At 40.5% G+C, this 18,428-nt stretch overlaps 1 protein-coding gene across 1 annotated transcript; it reads right to left on the minus strand.

Moving 5' to 3' along the window:
* Positions 1 to 1,435: 1,435 nt before the first annotated feature.
* NUS1 (NUS1 dehydrodolichyl diphosphate synthase subunit) lies at positions 1,436 to 18,289 on the minus strand. The gene is made up of 5 exons (XM_085056101.1): positions 17,755 to 18,289; positions 9,081 to 9,203; positions 6,519 to 6,671; positions 2,359 to 2,458; positions 1,436 to 1,668 (listed from the first exon to the last, which is right to left on the minus strand). The coding sequence occupies exons 1-5, from the start codon at positions 18,134 to 18,136 to the stop codon at positions 1,578 to 1,580; spliced, it is 849 nt and encodes a 282-aa protein (XP_084912227.1). The 5' UTR covers positions 18,137 to 18,289; the 3' UTR covers positions 1,436 to 1,577.
* Between the last annotated feature and the right edge of the window lie 139 nt (positions 18,290 to 18,428).

Raw genomic sequence — 18,428 nt, forward strand, 5'->3', positions numbered from 1 at the left:
AAACTTGCCCATGTCAATGACAGAGCCCAGGAAACATTGCACAGCTGTTCTTCTCTGCAATACAGGACCTGCCACACACAAGAGACCAGTCTACAAACTGTACTCAGAGTATTCCAGCTCCTACGGAAGCTATTTGATGTCAAAACCCTTAGTTAATTTATTGAACATCCCTTTCTCTTTTATGAGATAAAGTAGACCACAGGTCTCTTTCTGTAACTGCAATCTAACCTTAGTATGATGAAAAACTGCAACTCAGAGTTTATGCAATCTGCTTTATAACATTACATAAGCAACAAGTTAAAATACACTATTTCACAATGAGGCAGACATTCATTTAAAATCTGGCAATTCCCTTTTAAAAACAGTTGTTTTCCCTTTTAGTGACATGGCTATCCCAAAGTAGATAAAGCCAGGCTTATTTTGAAGAGTGGGGGGGAGGGGGAAACAGGAAACACTTCCAGAATGAAGCATCAACAGTTCTGCAGCCTGCAGGGCAGAAGGCTGCAGTATTAATGTTTGTCTCCAGTAATACAGATCTAAAGATATTGCTTTGTCCAAATGCAGCCATAAACTTGCAATTTCAAACTCCTTCCAACAATAGGAATGTAACTCAAACAGGGCATTCCACAATGAAGACCATTTAGCCAATATATCTCAGTGTTGAAATACTGTAGTGCAGCTTTACTTAATCTTCCCTCTTGTCCACTTCAGACTCCCATTCAAACTTCTAATGCTCAGTTCAGAGCAAATAAAAGTAATAAAAGGCTTAAAAGCAGGCCCCCTTGCTGGGCACAAAAGTAGAAGCAGCAAATCACATCTAGCCATGGAAGTTGACCCAGCCCATTTTCAAATCTTTCAGCAAATTATGCCACAGCTTTATCCTGCTTGTTACCTTGAGTGAGCATGTTATGGAGAAAATAGGTATGCAAACAATACATAGTACTGTTTATGCTTATTCCCTATGGAAAACTGACCTGATGCTCAGAAGTGTTGCATTCCCTCAGGACTGTAGAAATACTTTCATCCCACCACTTCAAAAAAAAAAAAAAAAAAAAAGCTGGATAGTGCAACATAGACTGCCTAATCCACTTACCATAGAAGCTTCCATTCTTTTTTATGGAATCTTCTCAGCAAACAAAACCAGCTTCTCTAGAATTCACATATTATATAGTAAATATATCATTAGATCTGAAATGCCTGACCATGAAGAATTAAGAAGAAACAATGATGAGAGTTCTTTCTTGGTTTTAAGGACCTTCAGGGCACAGAACTCCTATTTACATTGTCCTGTAGAATTCACAACACTTAATTCTTGCACGTTCTTTTGGTCACCTGAATGTCAAAGTGAGGGCAATTCAGCTTTTAGTAACTGTCTTTTTCAAACAGGAAATCTGTGAATTCCCCTCCCCATAGATTCTCACGCATTCACACAGACTCTCTAGAAAGGTAAGACACTTTATTGAATTTTTTGATAAATTAAGAAAGGACTATGAACCAGACTTATGGGTCACAGGTGCTTGTAAACAGACATGAATTCCTTCCCACAGAAAGCCTGACTCCATGCACTCAGCCCGAAGTCACTTTCCCCAGCGCTGCTCACAGGCTGCATAGTGATGGAGGGCAGAGAAAAAGTCTTCATAGCTGACGTTTAGATGGGAAGGCAAAGAACTGAGAAAGCAAGTCAGAAACATTAAAATAAGCTTTTATAAACACCACACTATTCACACAACCACTCAGGAATAGCACAAAAAGCAAGCTATTATCTGAATAACCTTGTGAAGTTGTACTCAACATGGTTATTGTCACTCAACTCTAGTAACTAAACCAGTTACCCTCTAAACCAAAGCACACAGGGGCACTTCAAATCAATGAGAAAGCTGGAGCAGCACAGGTATGCCCACACATTTCAGTGCACTGGAAATGCTCTTGGATTTAAGAAGTTCAGTAATCTAGTCAGTTCAGTTACTGCTAAAATTGGGAATTAATCCATAGGTGTGATCTTCTTATAATATCCCATTTCCCTTGTATCCTTAGTTTCCCTGTCAGAAACTTGTAAGCCACAGAAAATCAACACTGATGTAAGGAACACTAACAAATGGGACTGGACCACAGACTAGGTGGTCACAGAAGCTGTTCCTTAAACTTGAGGCATGAAGCCTTCTGTTGCCTAGTCAAGGCTAAAAAACCAATGAGTATTTGACAGGTTTTATTTAATAATTTTTAAATACCCTCAAATCAATGTCCAGACACTTGTCTAGCTGGATTTCCTCTTTTGGCTATTTCCATAAGCAAAGTCACAAAGACTCGTTTAGCTAGATATTATTCCAGTGTGTTTCACAACATTTACAAGCAACTCACATGATTTCTGTCAGTCTGATGTGCCACGGAAGGAATCCTAATGTGCTGTCCACAGGACCAAACTTCAAGACTAAATCAGGATCAGGAAATCCATTTGTACCTGTAATAAGAAGTTACATTAAGTTTTATTAAATTAATCAGAGGACTTGTTTTAGTTCTAAATCCTAAGGCATCTGCTTTTTCACTAAATGCCTTTTTTGTTTTTTTTAATGAAGGTCCCAAGGACAAGTTAACAATTAAAAGCCCATGAGGACAGACTGGTCTTGCAACACCTGAACGACCAACCGAGCAAAAGCTTAGGCAGCCATTGCAGGTCCAGCTGGACTGTTATTTTTATGTCAGGTAGTTTTCAAAGACTTTGTATGGAAGTGGCAAGAACAGTTACATTGTTTTGAGTAACAGCAAACGTTAACAATGCTGATTAATCTGACTTGTTCTAGTTTTGTCTTGGCAAACTCGATTTTAGTAGCACAGAACATGCTGTACCCTGACTCTACCTTCTATAGTCCTTACTTAACTATGTAGAGCTGGAGTCAAGTAGAGTAAAAGGACTATTAACACAAAGAAAGCTCAGGGAGGTTTCCTGAAGAACACCTTGGTATTACAGACCGTCAAGAAAAAAAAAAATACCCTGTTAGATGACTCATCTCTTCCTCAGTATTGAACTAGACAGAAATTTTAAAACCAACTTCCTTTGAAATTTCAAACAACCTATTGCAGCTGACATCTTTCTGGTTAGATGAGGAAGAACATGGCAGTATTTCTTTTTCTCTGTTACTATATGGACAACCTGACCCATTCTAGGGCAGAGCTAAATAATACTGATGAATTGCACTAAGTTCCCACATTCTTACTACCCATATCTTAAAATACCACCCTGTCATATCCCTAGTGAGAGCATCCTACTCATTTTCTGAGGCTGAAGACAATTACTGACCAAACACCACTGCCTCTGTCCATACAGTTCAGCAATGCCTAAGCTACTCCAGGCTAAAACTGACAGACAGGAAATAGGCTTAGAATGAGCAGTCTGAGTCCAGCTTTCCCTGCTAATTCTAGCAAGTTGATTAGAGAAATATGTGAAACTAGTAGAGCACCCCAAGGGGACCCAAGAAACTAAGCTGCTCCTCTTGCACCTACCTGGCTCATCTAAAAAACATTTCAGCAGTCATAACCCTGTTTTGCTATAATGCTGCAATTAGTCATTACTATTGCAGGCTGTTTGTCACCCTTTCCATTATCCACCAATTCTACTAGTTAAGTGCAAGAGTGCTTATAGTGGATAATGACTACCTTTAGCAGGTAAGTTTAATACAGCTTACTTGCTCCAAACTTCAGATGTTGTTTTTCAATTCTTTCCACCTTTGCTTAAAAGAAACAAACCACTAAACAAAAGCAGTCAAGAGCCTTTTACAATTTTCAGATTAGTTGTAGAGGAACTTAACTTTGTGAACAGAAAAGTAAACTAAAGTCAGATTTTGTTCCACCCACGTTTTGAAACTGAAGCTGAAGATGTTTCAAAAAGTTCACATCCTCCCTCCCCACCTAATCATCACAACCATTATCCTTTTACCAGAGGTAAAGAAGCTATTTTCCCAAGCACGTGCATTTCTAAGGAAGGACGAAGTTTTTAGGTATGAGCATCATGTGCCACAGTCCAAATCTTAAAGTTAAGAAAAAAATTGCAAAGCAAAAGCCACTTATGTGTTCAGCAGCTAGCACGTTAGTATGAAAGAGCTTTGCAGGGAAGCAGTGAATACTTAGAAGTGGGGACTCTGGAGGAAGTGGACAGCTTTACTCATCAGCTGATTCAGTAGCTGAGTACTTGTCAGCTGGTACAGCAGCAGGATCTTCAACACTGCAATGGTTTTTCAAACAGGAAAAGACCTTCTTAGAGCCCAGTAAATGCTAACATTTCCTTCTGGCTCCTATCTGAAGGAAAATGAAAATGCACACTGTAGTATTAATGTCAGAATAGCCTACTAAAAAACACAGTACTATGCTTTCCACTTTGCATCCATCTCTCTACCTAAAAATATCAGCACTACAGGTAATTTACATGTGAAAGCTCCCTCAGAGCTACTAAAGTTACAGCAGTCAAGTTTAGCACACAAAAAATAGAAGGATTTGGGAGCAGACTTAACAAAAGAAAGAGGCCAAAAGACTTGTACATTCCAAGGATGGGAATCTGGCAACATCCCTTCTATGTCAATAGTTCTGTGAGGGGAATATGAAGGAATTTTAGAGCTGATAGCACTACCCTTCTCCACGTAAGTTTTACAGGGCAACTTGAGCAGCCTTAATTGATAGTCATGTTTTTGGCTGGAAGGCAAACAGACAGCAAGTAGAGACAATATTACAATGCAGCTGGCACCTGCTTTTCTGAAAACAAGCTGGTTAGCTGAGGCATTGTCAGAAGAAAGTACTCTTAAACTGCAGAAAATTCAAGCTGTAAGAATTAAGTACATGACTAAATTAATAACAAGAAGCCACATGACAAGCTAGAACCATACCATTTTAGGACTAGGCTTCAATAACTGCACCCTAAACATGAACAAAAAGTTTAAAAACTACATTAACAGGTATTTCAATCAAAATGTGAAACCCCAGAGATTTACATAAGACACCATGAATGCAAACCCTAAAAATATAGCCACTCAAGCATTGCTTTTCAGAACACACTCTCAAATCAGCAACTCACAGATGCTTACATTCAATACTGCTCCATTAAAAATGCACACAAACTAAACTTGTCTACAAGTAAAACAAAGTTTCGTAAGCTGCTGCTAAATAAGTAATGAAAGAATACTTTACCTCCAACAATGCCCTAAACATTAAACAAATTAGTAAGTAGGACTATTTACAGATACTATCCTTATTTATTAGCCACATACATCAAGCAGCCTGTTTTAAAGTTCATAGTTTTGACAGACAAGGAGATTTTCTGTGCTCAGCTGGCATGCAATACTTAAAAAATAAATCTGCTAATTTTAAGACTGGACCTAATACTTTTAATATATCCAGACACTTAGACAGAAGATCCCCAACAAGTTTGAACAGCTCCAGTTAAACATCACTAGCCAAAATACACACATTGTATAATTGTCACCATTTCTCCATTAAATTAGTGACTCTTCTGAAGAAGCAATTGTTAATTTCCTTCAATTGCCTTTGGGGTATAACAGAATAGATGTCCTAAGTTCTTCTTCAGGTGCCTTATTAAATACATTTAATAATTTAGTTACAGGAGGATGCTGACAACAGGGATGGAATTTAGTTTAAAGTGGCCAAACTGCCAGAGAAGTCTGTCCACAGAGCAATTCAGCTGACCACCCACATGAAAAAGAAGTCACTCTCTAAAGTCCAATTAATGAGAGCCACACTACAATAATGTGCCTGCAGGCATCCAAGTTCAAGTGTGCAATCTGAAACCTGAACCCTGCCAAGCTAATTACTGCTGCAATTAACATGCATGGATCACCTAGGCAAGCTGAGCAACTCATTATAGCTCCATAGTACCACCGGAACAGTGGATGCTAATTCTAAACTACTTCTCCCGGGTGTGATATTAGGGCACCCCTGCCTTTTTCATAGCTATTGCATGTAGCCACACACCTCAGTGCAGAGTCAGTAATCTGCATGAATTAGTAATAAAGATGACTAAGTTAGTGTGGGTTATACAGCAGCAAGAGAACAGCAAGTGCTCTATCATTTGCACTCAGGGTAGTAGTCGGGCAGCAGGAACAGCTTTAATTGCTGCAACCAGATCTGGAAAAGACTCTGCCCACACACCTCTGCAGCTTGCAACTTGCAGGAAGTTAATCTAAGTTAGAATAGTCTAGTTTTAGGTGATCCCAACAGTACTTCTTTCAAAAAGCTCATGGCAGAACATACCACAGAGGATGAAAATTCTGACAAGCCAAAACTCTACAACTTAGCTTAGTATTTCTGCTAAAGAATTTTTCTGCTTAAAGAAGCGGCTCAAAAGGCAATAAACAAGTAAGAAATTTTTAACAGAAGCCTAAAAGCAATAATCATAACTTACTCTGATAGACTAAGCATCAAGATGCATACATTCCAAGCAATAAATATACTAGAAACCAAATTGTTATGAATTGAGTACTCTCTCCCCTCCTTCCCACAGACCATATTATACTTACTACTTAATAAGTTGTCTAACATATTCACATCCAGGTCTGAATGTGTTCTTTGCTGCTGTGCTACCAATTGACAGAACTTCTGAGCAGCTTTGACTATGTCTGCTTTTCCATCTTCCGGAGACAGCACCTTCAATGTAGATTGGCAATTTAAAACTGAAAGCACAAAACACAGTTTAAAAGCAACAGAAATACAATTGTTTTGCATGTGCTTTAGAAAGTCACAGATACAGTTACTTCATATATTACAACACAGATACAGTAATCACAGATATACCTCATCTACCTCTTAGAGAAGCAGGGGTTTTCTGGATTTGCTAAAAACACAAGCTTAAGACAACTACTTTGAGAAGTCTTGTGAAAAGGGGTTTAATTCAGTCTTGAAATGTAGTCTTCCAGAAAATCTGGATTGGTTCTTACACTGTCAGGCAAAGCACTGAGAGTAAAGGTGCTTGGACAGTAACTTAAAGGGTAGTAAGCAATGCAGAAAGTTCAGAGAAAGGAAAACAAAACCCAACAAACCAATTTCTACCCTAGAAGAGGAAGGTGTTAACAGCTACTGTGTACATTCTCATGACACAATGATTAAACTGGGGGCCTCCCTCAATGTGATCACAGCATCTTCCAGAAGCACTTCAAAACTGATGCAAGAGTTACAATAAGTATCTAAGATTGCCACACTGAAGCTAGGAACAAAATAATAGTCCAGAATTCACCTATTCATCTGTAATTATGTCTGTGACTTAAGAGGACATTTCACAACAACAATTACCTTAATATCTACACTACTGAGAGGCAATAGTCTTCTCACACTACGTGACTTGCATCATTGTCAGCTCTGATAAGATACCTGAGAGGTAAAGTTGCCAAGGTAGCTGAAGGATACAGATGGGGCACTATAGCTGGCTTGAAGTAAGTGGGTTAAATACCAAAGCGTTGACACATAAGACTTATACCAAACTTACGATAGTTATAACCACATATTTAAAAATAACATTTCTTAAAACTGCAGAACCTGACCACAAAGGACCACAAAGCCCTGTCAAGATTCATAAGAACACCTAAAACCCCTCAGTTCATCTATCCAAAGCCACCACAATTAAAATAATTGTTCTGTGATATTGCTTGACTTGCAAATTTGCATCAATGTCCTACGTTAGAAAATATTTATAGCATCCCTAAATGTAACACATGTAATTTTGTTTTTCAGAAGTGAAAAATTGCAAATTATAATAAACTGGATAGATGTCAGTTTGTTCAGTTGAAAACATGAAGCATCTGATCTGACTGTGAAGCCTTCTAAAAAAGAATGAAAAATTTAAAAAGATAACAGAAAACACCTCTGCTTTTCACAGTTTGCAGCACAAAAGGTTCCTGAGATTTAAATGCACTCTTTCCATCAGCAAGTCTAAGAAGTCTTTCAGTTAGTTTGGTGTAAACATAAATATCCCAAGATAGGAAAGTGCAGTTGAGTATGCCTGAGTTTAAGGTATTAATAGGCTGTGTACCCCATTTTCTGCTGGTTATTTCAACTTCCACAGGAAGAAAAAAAAAATAGCACGAAGCTTGGGTTCTTCCAAAGAAATGCTAGCATCTTAGGCTACGTTGTTCATAAGGCAAGTTCATGCTACAACATTAAACTTTATCCCGGAAAACTAGCACAAAGGATTTCGGTACTCTGTCAACTCTCGTAGGGGAAGCAAAACTCACAAGCAGCATTTTAAATGCAGCTAAGTGTACTACAGTTTTACAGTCTTTTTATAAGTCTTTGATCTATGATGATCTTAAAATGTAAGGGTTGTTTAGGTATTTTATTACAAGACCTATTTAAATATTATGAGTTGTAGTTAGGAGAGCTCTAATTATCAGCCCATCCCTTTAAGACAAGTACATGCATGTGATTTATTATATTTTGAACACACTTCTAGCATTTGTCTTAGGCAGCAGATGAATAAATGAGTACTTATAGCAGATACTACCATATAAGGAACAACAACTTTGAAATATACTCCTGCTTTCCACATCTAACTACATGCAAAAGCTGCTATCACCAATTTTTTTTTTAACTTGAGCCCTTTTCCTTCCTGATAGCATTATACCTTGCCATGGCAACCAGCAGTTTTGCTTTCCCTTCTTCCTTCCCACTTTGAGGTGTACATTTGGCAAGATGGAAGCGCGCACATTGTTAACTTGACATCAGTCCCCTTACACTTATGTGCTTTTTCAGCTCTCAGCAATAGAATTTATTTCACTGAAACAGGGGGGAGTTGAGGTACACTGATGCATTGAAGGGGTCATGGCAAAACAGTCAGGCTGAAGGAAAGATCAGACCACCCAGTAATGATTACTACGGCAAGGAGAGAGCAATGCTTTGCTATTAGTTAAGAACAAATATGCACAAAGGAAGTTTAACACTAGCCCAGGAAGGTTGCATGTGTTCTGATGGTCAGTTCTTAATGAAGAAAAAGGTCACTGTACACAGGAAAGTGTTTAAGTAAAAGCAGAGTTATGATTGATATACAGCTATTCAGAATCATACCAAGCCCTTCTTGTAGTTCATCTTACCTGGACCAGTTTTGTCTTGATTTGCAAATTCCACTGTGTACTTGGAGCAATCTAGCCCCAAGAGTTCTTGCTGCTGTTTTAAAATTTCATCCATCAATCTTGAATTATTCCTCTTGAAAATCCCTTTAAAAAAAAAAAAAGTTTCATGTCAGCCAGCTCCTATAAAGGGTGCTACAAAATAAACCTGACACTAGGCAAGAAGAAAAAATTACTCATTACTGGTTTCAGACTGGAGTTCACAAGTACAGGTAAGAATTCAAAGGAAATGCTTCTGCACATGACAAATTTGAGTGACCTTGGAAAGACAACTCATGTTTTTACATGAGTTCTTCTTCTTCTCATGTTTTTACATGAGTTTTTACAAAAGAAGCTTTTGTACTTCTTTCACCCAGCCTGACTTACGTAGAAAGTTGCAACTGCATAGGGGATAGCTTAAGACTTACTTAATTTTCCTTAGAATGCTAGAAATAGAGAAAGTAATAACCAGCACAGAATGACCAAGTCAGATTAACACCAAATTTCTTTAATGCCCATGCTGCTTAAGTCTGCTACCACTTATTGCCACATCCCCCACCACTAAATCAGCATTTCAAGTCTCAGTAACTGTCCACTCGTAAGCCAGCCAATAGCATGGATTTCCTAATAAGAGAATTTTACAAGCTGGATATTCCAAGGAGTTCATGCAGTCCCTAAAGCATTTTTATACTTACATATTCAAGGCAGACACATTTTGAATGCACGAAATTACAAAAGCTTGCTTCAAACATATTTGGGTGCCTGTACTAAAATAAATTCTAGCTTTTGGGAAACATAACTCAATTATTTCTAATTAAAAGCCACAGTAAAAACTAAATGTTACAGCTTAAATATCTACAATCCAAAAGCATGGCTAGGCATATTCACTTAGGAATTGGATAGCACTTTTATCACATGGTATTCAAAGGCTGTTACTGAGCTTCATTCAGAAACCTTGTGACAAGCACTTCTGCTGACCAGTCTAAAAATGCCCACACACTAAACTTACAAGGCAATGTAAGACATAAAATTTTACGATGAGGCTTAGGATTCAGCACCTCAACCTGACTGTAGGATCTGGAACTGCTACAACAGTTCCCACAAGGGTGAAACAGTGTATAAGCACTGGATTAAGACCATAATACACTATGAGTTAGTTTGCAATATGAAGTGATACAATGCATTTGTTTAATATGCTAGCCTTTAGGCCTAGTGAATTAGTACTTTCCTACAGGCTTCATCAGAGGTTTTAATAGGTGGTGAAGCATCTGTTTTTCCCCTCATCCTGGACATTTACTGTAAAAAAAAATTATTTCATTATGTGTTAGTGATGTTTATAATTGATTTCACATGTTTACAGAAAAGCAGATTGTGGTAAGGCACAAATCCTTGCAGAAAAAAAGCATGTTAGAATACTTTTGCTAAGTTTAAACTAAAAAAATTGTTGCTCTTCATGCTCCCACTTTCTATTGTATATTTATATTTAATAGAAATTGAGAATGCTGCTTTAAATAATACTGCTTGATACAGCTCTGCCTTGCTCAGTCTGTTTCATGCTGGGGTTAGCACAGATTGTCTTCCTTACACCCAAGGTCAGCAGCAGTGCTGCCACTGCAATTGCTAATCCTGCACCCCCTTCAAGGAAGATCTGTACAAGGCTGCATGTGCCTCATCTCTAAGAGTTACTTGCCTTCCATACCCTTTTAGATATGAGAAATAAAACCATGTTCAATACCCAGACAAACATGACATAATTAGGAAAGGTCCCCAATCTGGGAAATAAGCTGCTGCTCTTCTTTCCCTTCCACACCAAACACTAACAATATCAAATCCTTTCTCAAGAAAGGTTTTTGCCTATTACTGTCAAAGACTGGAAGAACTCATTTAAGAGTCCACATTCCATCTATAAAGTAAATTAAGACATTGAGGACAGCAGGTAGAAGAACTGACCAAGGTGTTTCCTTCTCAGTAAAAAGAGACATCAGGTAATGGACTTGGTCAAGCTCCTAAGTGAAGATCCTTAACACACACAACAGATACAGAAGACTTGCTAAATAATTATGTTCTTAAGATTTATCTGAGTATCCCCCTTCTATTCTGCTCATTTATCTCACCCACCCCCTCAGCTGTTCAATCCTGGGGACTGCATGGTTCTTGGAATAGCAGTTTAACATAAATAGGAAGCTACTGCAGTTGTACCATGTAGCTGCAGTATGCCTTCCTTGGAAAGGCCTCCACACCTAAATTCCCACTGATCCATCAACCTTGACACATATGCAGTTTTCCTGAAAAGAAGATCCTGGAGCACAGCAGAAGGTAGTAAAAATTAGAACTAACTCAGATCTTAATTAAAAACCAACAGCATTTGGGAATACTCCTTCAACATTTTGTCTCGCAGTCAGTGCACAAGAGAGTTACGAATGCACATCACTGCAAACACAGTCCTGCCAAATGCAATGTTCATAGGCCAAAATCATATTCAACTTCAAAAATTTTACATGGTCATGACTCAGCTATATGCTCCTTTCCCTTACAGTATCTGAAAACCCCATTTGTCAACAAGGCTCATTTTTTTTAAACTTTGGAAATGTACCCAAGTTAGTTCTGGGAGATGCTGTTGCTTAATTTAAACATGACAAATATAGCAAACAAGTGCATGAGCAGACCAAGTAACAGAGTTATAATGTTCCTTGGCAGCAAAACTTAACAACTGATTTACTGCTACCCTCCAATTTTGTCCACAGTCCTCCACACAAGTTGAAAGCAAGTCCATAATATGATCTTGACATTTAAAAAATTAATGTTTGACAAAAGTCTAATAAATTTTGGCAATACAACAGCTGTTTGCTGTTAAATGAAAGAAAATTTTGGAAAATTATTCCTGTTTCTAATACGGAATGCAAACATGAATTTGTCACTAGTATTTCTCATCAGAAGAATTTCTGGTTTTGAAAAACAACAAACATTTGTTCTGTCAGAACTCTGGAACCTGTGCAAGCTGGTGCAAATGTGTATATTCCTGCAAATTAAGTATGCTCAGAATTATATGTGTTTAAGCATTAAAATTCCCAAAGCAAAATCATATGAAACTCCTGGACTTCGTTTGTTTCTTTTAACTACTGAGAACTTGTGAGCTGTTTTCAGGGATAATACTTGTTTTTACAACACAAGCTGCAAGCATGCTGTTGGTCATTTGCTCCTGTTAGAGCTGAGGCAAACCAGAAGTGTTTCAGCTTCCTGCAGTAGTCCTCCATTACACAGGTCTTTTCCAGGGCACACAGCTTCTGCTCAGATTTACAGTAGCTACAAGCCAAGCCCCTTTGCTTGCAACTGTGGTGTTGCAACACTTCAGGGTTAGATACTGACAAATGAAATTTGTAATTAAGAGCTGCAAGTTCAGCAAGTGCAAAAGTGACAAGAATTGTGAACTGGAAGTGAAAAACTAGCGCAGAGAAACACCAGGTGATTCAACCTTTTGTTTGTCTGACTACACTACCACAGTCACCATTTGGTAATGCCTTAATGGTATCTTAAAGTTCAACATTCTCAATTGCCCTGCTTTTTAAAGCAGTAGAATATGGTAAAACACAGAATAAGAGTTAGCTCTTCCTTGCAAGGGAGCACCTTAAAGTGAAGCCTCGTAAAGAACACATCACCATTACATTTCAGTTATTTGCTTTCTCAATCTCTTTCCAGTGCTGACAAGGAAAGAGTTATCAAGCATGGTAATTGTTACCAGGTAATCTGTTTAAAGCATAGAAGTATTAACATTTTGAAAAGCCACTTCAAAGAACGCACATGCAAGAAAATGTCTTAATACATGAACAACTTTTGCCTACATCCTGTTGGATCATTCCGGTTGATAACAGAGGAAAGCATGGCCATTACACTGGACCTCACAGGATATGGAAAGCCAGAAAAAATATCTTGTTTTTTCCAAGAGTCTAGGAAAAAAAAGTAATCCCAGTTTGAATGTAGCTGAAGTCACCTAAATTGAAGATTAAGGCCACTTAACACAGCACTAACCAAAGAACTTGAGTTAGAACTTAGAACTTCACAGGTGACTGCCTCCCACATTTCTTCTTGGAGGGACATTCTGCACCAGGAGAACAGGAGCTCAGCAGCAACTGAGAGATACTTCTTTTGTACTTCCCATTCCTTTAAAGATATTACCTTCTACAGATTAGCGCTATCCATTTTAATAAATGTGGTCTGAGAACTCCTCTCAACTCCACACTAAAACAGAATTGGTAGACATGAAATTTCATGTGGGTGAAGGCCCACAGCAGATGCCATGTGATACTGATACCTCACAAGTGTTCCAGTGACATAAAACTCCAATATTTATCTTGCCCAGTGAAATGAACATGCTACACACCCAGAAAATTTCATGGATTGATCAAATCAGCTAAACTACTGAGTAATATAGAAGAGACTAGAAGTTAATACTTTGGGGCTAACAGAATAATTTCTTTTGCACACTGGAGTACTCTACCCTTTTAAAGAATTACTAAGAGAAAACTGGTCAGAAGCAAAGCAGTTCCCTGGAAAGCTAAATCCAGGATGAATAAACCAAAGTTTTCAATTCAGTCATAACTAAGGGCTTTAACAAACCTTAAATCTGAAGCATCTACCCAGGAGCTCAAGGTACACAAATGTCAAGATGCAGCAGGCTCCCAAAAAGCACTCTAGACTTGTCCCAAACTAATTCAGGAAAGCTTCACTGATGGACAGAAGTAACACTGAAGCTAGCTCTCCCAAATGGCAAAACAACTCATAGAAAAAAGATAAAGTATATAGCATTAGTCAAAGGCTTCTGCTCCCCAGAAGATATCTTAACTGCTATTGTATTATTGCATTATCACTGCCTTCTGACTGCAACAAGGCTGCAGTATTTCTTCAGAGATAAGGTCTTGACAAGCATGGCTGGATTTCTATTAAGTAATAGAACTGGCAATACAAAAGTCAACAGAAGTAAATTCTTGATCAAAAGCCTAAAATTTTAGTTTGCATTATTTAACCCAGTACCGTATGGACACATAGTAGCGTTAAGTTTATTGTGGCTTTGTCATGCTGCACATTAATGAAAATTAGGAGAAAGGGCTTCCACACACCAGGGGCAGTAAAGCCAGGCCACCTTAGGCCTCCAAATGTGCTGAGGCAACAGAGAAAGTCTCAGTTCTGAGCCTTGCACAACTCCAGCCAAGTTGTCTTTACAGTTACTGGTGCAGCTGCTGTAACAGAAGTGTCAGCTGGAATGTAGCTACTTATTTTGACACTGAAGAATACACTAACAACCTTCTATTTAGTAATTTTGTAAAAAATAATCACTACTATAAACAAATAAACAGCTTATCTAGCACTTCTGTGAAGAACTTCATGCTTCCCTTTCCTCCTATAGAAGGGGCAATTGAGGACATATTTTGAATTTAATCCTTCCACAGGAACTGACATACTATTTCTTCCAGAAATGGCAACCATGAAGACCATGCTTGTAAACAAGGCTTCCTGTTGCAATCAAAAGAATCTCAGTACCACAAATATGCAATGAAGGAAAAGAGACAAATTAACATATACCTCACCACACCTAACACTGATTCAGAGCACTCTTAACTAGTTTTCCTTCACCACAGCCAGCAGCAGTGGAGGCTTTGACAAGTCAATAGTTGGTACACTTGTATGAACACAGGACCTTACAGAAACAGCTCAGCAGTTCAAAAGTACCACTCACCATCTGAGAAGATGGAAACAAGTGCACACTGTAGTTAAGGTTCACCCTCTGCTAACCTTACCTGACTTTATTCAACTTCACCATATCAGTGTTACTGCTGAGTAACTCCAGACTCCACTAGCACTCAGCACCAGATTTAGCAACAGCTGCATCCTACTTAATGACAAGTCCATCTGGAAATGGTGTGTGCTCGATCAAGACACCCTAAGGAGCTTAGCACCAAAAGAAAGGCAGCACAAGGGCTATTGCCAGCAGCAAGCATACACTAGAGCTGTATGAATGACTACTTGCTCTCTGAAACTGAAGTCAGGCTAAAAAGCTCAGCTGTGCAAAGACCAGTTGTGGCTGCTATCCTGGACAACTCACTGAACACCTGTGAAGAACATGATTTGTAATCGGAGGCTATTCTCGTCAACCCGAAAGTTTGGCAAAAACCACAGATTTAAAATGTTTTAGTTCACCTGCCTTCTTCAATTGTGTTCCAACAAATTGGAAATCAAGCTAGCAATTAAAATAGCATATTCTGGTATCAGAGGACCAACAGAAGAACAAGCTACTGAAAAGCATACGTATTGATACTGAAATAATGAGGGAATAGCTATATTTTCAGATCTCAGAGGTAACAGCAAAACCTCAACATGTAACATAAAACAACCAAATTAAACAAAAGAAAAAATTCCCAACACCAAAACAAAAAGTAACATCATCACAACACAGAACAAAAATGAACAATTTACACATGCATCTTTAGAATGAACGAATCAATACACAGAAACAGCAGCAAATAACCCAAGATTTTTTTTTCTGAACTGCTAGCAACAATTGTTCTGCAAGGTTATTTCAGCCCTTCAGGGGACAAAACCTTATCATTTCCGGGCATCATATCTACAGTCTTGTAACAGCCAGTCTTAGATCTGACTGAATTTCGACACATGCTGGAGAAGCAGTAGTGGCTTCTCAAAAAATAATGCCTCAGACACTGCTACAGCTCTGGCTCCTCCCTGTGAGGCAGGAACAACAGTGGCTACCTAAGCATTGGCTGATGTCTTCTCCCTCCTCAGTGCTGCACAGTGAGCAAGATGAAAACCAAGATGACCAAGAAACATGATTCTCAGCTTGATCTGTTCCTCAGTTCAGGTCTCATACATGTAATTTGTGGAGCACAGTGCTGGAATCTAAAAAGAAACTAAGCACATACGTAACGTATTAGGCAATACTGCCCATAGCTTATTTGAGGTTTGACACAAATTAAAGGTCCTGTACAATAAAATGTCTCTCTTCAAGCTGCGAGGGAAACTCTCTTTGTTCCTTGGTACTGTTTGCTTTGCAGCCTTTCACCTGGCTGAATGCCTTCCAAGTTGGGAATAAAAACCATCAACATATAAATGACTTTTTAGAAGGCGCTGTTCTGTGCCCTTGAGATGTTATGCAAATATTTTATATCATTCTCTGACTTCCAAATGAGGAAGTGTTCTCCCTCTGAAATACAGCATAACCAAGTTCCGCAACAGCCCTGCACAGATGGCTGCTTTAGACTGCTAAGTAACTGGTATTAAGCCCAGTCTCTTATAATGACCTTAGACAATTCAGCGAAAGTCAGGTCTTTTGAGGCTTGAATCACATGGGAAGGCTCAACCATGAAACAGAACTATGAATGAACTATAAATCATGATTTAAAACAAAGAAGTATTTTTAAAAATCACAAATGCCTATTTTAAGGTCTGCATACCTCAGATGCTTTTGCACACTTGATGACAAAAGATTTCACCTACTTATGTGGAATGCATTGCTGAACAACTCCTGAAAGAGCACTGGAAGACAACTGTACCTCTAACCTGGCATAAATCTACAGAGTTCACCTAACTTGCATGACACCTCTAAACAGCCATTGGAAGTGGCACAAAACAAGTTAAACTCTGGTCTCCTACAGTCTCACCCCAACAGCAAGAGCACAGGGACCTTCAGTACGAAGTTTTTTTCCTCTGCAGAGAACAGAAACAAGACACAATTCATCTGATGTATTGTTAGCCCTTCTGAGTTGACAGCTTGTTCAGTGCAAGTTAGAAATCATCTCTCAACAGCTGGACAGAAAGCTTCACCTAAGAATATCTTGAATATGGCTGGGTTTAGCTCCTCACTAGGAAAGCACAGGTATGAGGAAGACAGATTTGTTCCATGATTTGCTCACAGTATGTGAAATCTAAACTCTGAGCTTATCTTTATGGATAGTCCATGACGTGGAATCAACATATCTGCAAGAGACAGAGTTCAATGGTCTTACTTACACCTGAGACCCAGCAATAAATAAAATCACACAGTGGATATGAAAAAAACACCAGTTTCCAGAAACACTAGCTCAGAGTTAACTCAAATGCCAAGCAGCACGAAATGCAGATCACATAATTTAATTTTGAAATACAGACAGCACACAGGAAATACATGCTTACATTTACCTACCTGTCCATCCTGTTTCTACACACAAGGCTACTTGAAAATAGATGGGTATTTCATTCATCCACTTCTGGAGGCTCAGACCTAGCTCATAAGCAGCACTCATAACAGCAGATAGCCTAAAGCTCTTCCCTACTAACAGTCTATTGTTAGACTGCCCCTACACTTTCAGATGGCAGCAGTTCCTGTCAGCCCGGGGCTGGGGACCAGGCTCTAGAAATACCCCCACCATCTGCCCCCTCCAGTGAGCAGGCGGGAGCGGATCATCCCGACACAGGAGCCGGGGCAGGGGGGCACTTGGGCCATTCCCCAGACTCCCCAGGGCCAGAGGCTCTGCAGAAGCCAAGCAGCTCCAAAGGACGGGACCGGACATGGGAAGACCCCAGGACAGCGCGATCTCCGGCTCCACGCCAGGAGGCGCTCCCAGGGCGGGCACCGCCCGGGGCCGGGACTCGGGGCAGCCCGGCCGCCGCTCACCGTTATGGTCGTAGACGCTGACGTAGGAGATGCCCACGGCCATGCACCACACGACCAGGCTGGCCATGTCGGCGTAGCTCGGCTCCTCCTCGGTCACCACGAGTCCCACGTGCACCGGCAGCTTCCTCAGGGCGCGCCCGTCCGCGCGCCACCGCTGCCGCCCGCGCGCCGCCCCGCCGTGCGGAGGTCCCCGCCGGCGCCAGGCCGCGCGCGCCTCGCGGAACCCGAGCGCGCGGGCGGCGGGCGCCAGGAGCGCGCAGGAGGTGGCGGCGGCGGCGGCCGCGCGGCCGCGCAGGCACGCGAAGAGCGCGCGCTGCAGGTAGAGCAAGGCGCGCACCAGCGCGTGCAGCGCGCGCCACGCCAGACCGCCCGCGCCGCTCATGGGACCGACCGACAGGAGCGCGCGGGGCCCGCGGGGGAGCGGCGGGGGAGCCTCAGCCGCTGCGCGCCGCCCGCATCGCCATCCCCTCACGGAGCCCGCGTCCCCCGCCCGGCAACAGCCTGCGCCGCCATCTTCCCGCCGCGCCGCCTGATCTTTCACCTCTCAACCCGCCACACGCGAGCCGCCCGTTGGCCGCCGCGCGGGATGACGTCGCTTCCGCCCGCGGAGCGCGAATGACGTGGCGCGAGGGGAATTATGGGCGTGACCAGGTCAGGAGGCGGGGCTAGGAGCG

This window comes from Lichenostomus cassidix, chromosome 3 (assembly GCF_008360975.1).
Source record: "Lichenostomus cassidix isolate B80296 chromosome 3, HeHo_3.0, whole genome shotgun sequence".
NCBI lineage: Eukaryota > Metazoa > Chordata > Aves > Passeriformes > Meliphagidae > Lichenostomus > Lichenostomus cassidix.

What these genes read in the sequence shown, in the direction of transcription:
- NUS1 (XM_085056101.1), bottom strand. Translation starts at nt 18,136, where the DNA reads ATGAGCGGCGCGGGCGGTCTGGCGTGGCGCGCGCTGCACGCGCTGGTG. An exon ending in GTTAGACAACTTATTAAGTA is followed by an intron (nt 2,459 to 6,518) that starts GTAAGTATAATA and finishes TTCTTATTACAG; the next exon opens with GTACAAATGGATTTCCTGAT. An exon ending in ATCAGACTGACAGAAATCAT is followed by an intron (nt 1,669 to 2,358) that starts GTGAGTTGCTTG and finishes TTGCTTTCTCAG; the next exon opens with TTCTTTGCCTTCCCATCTAA.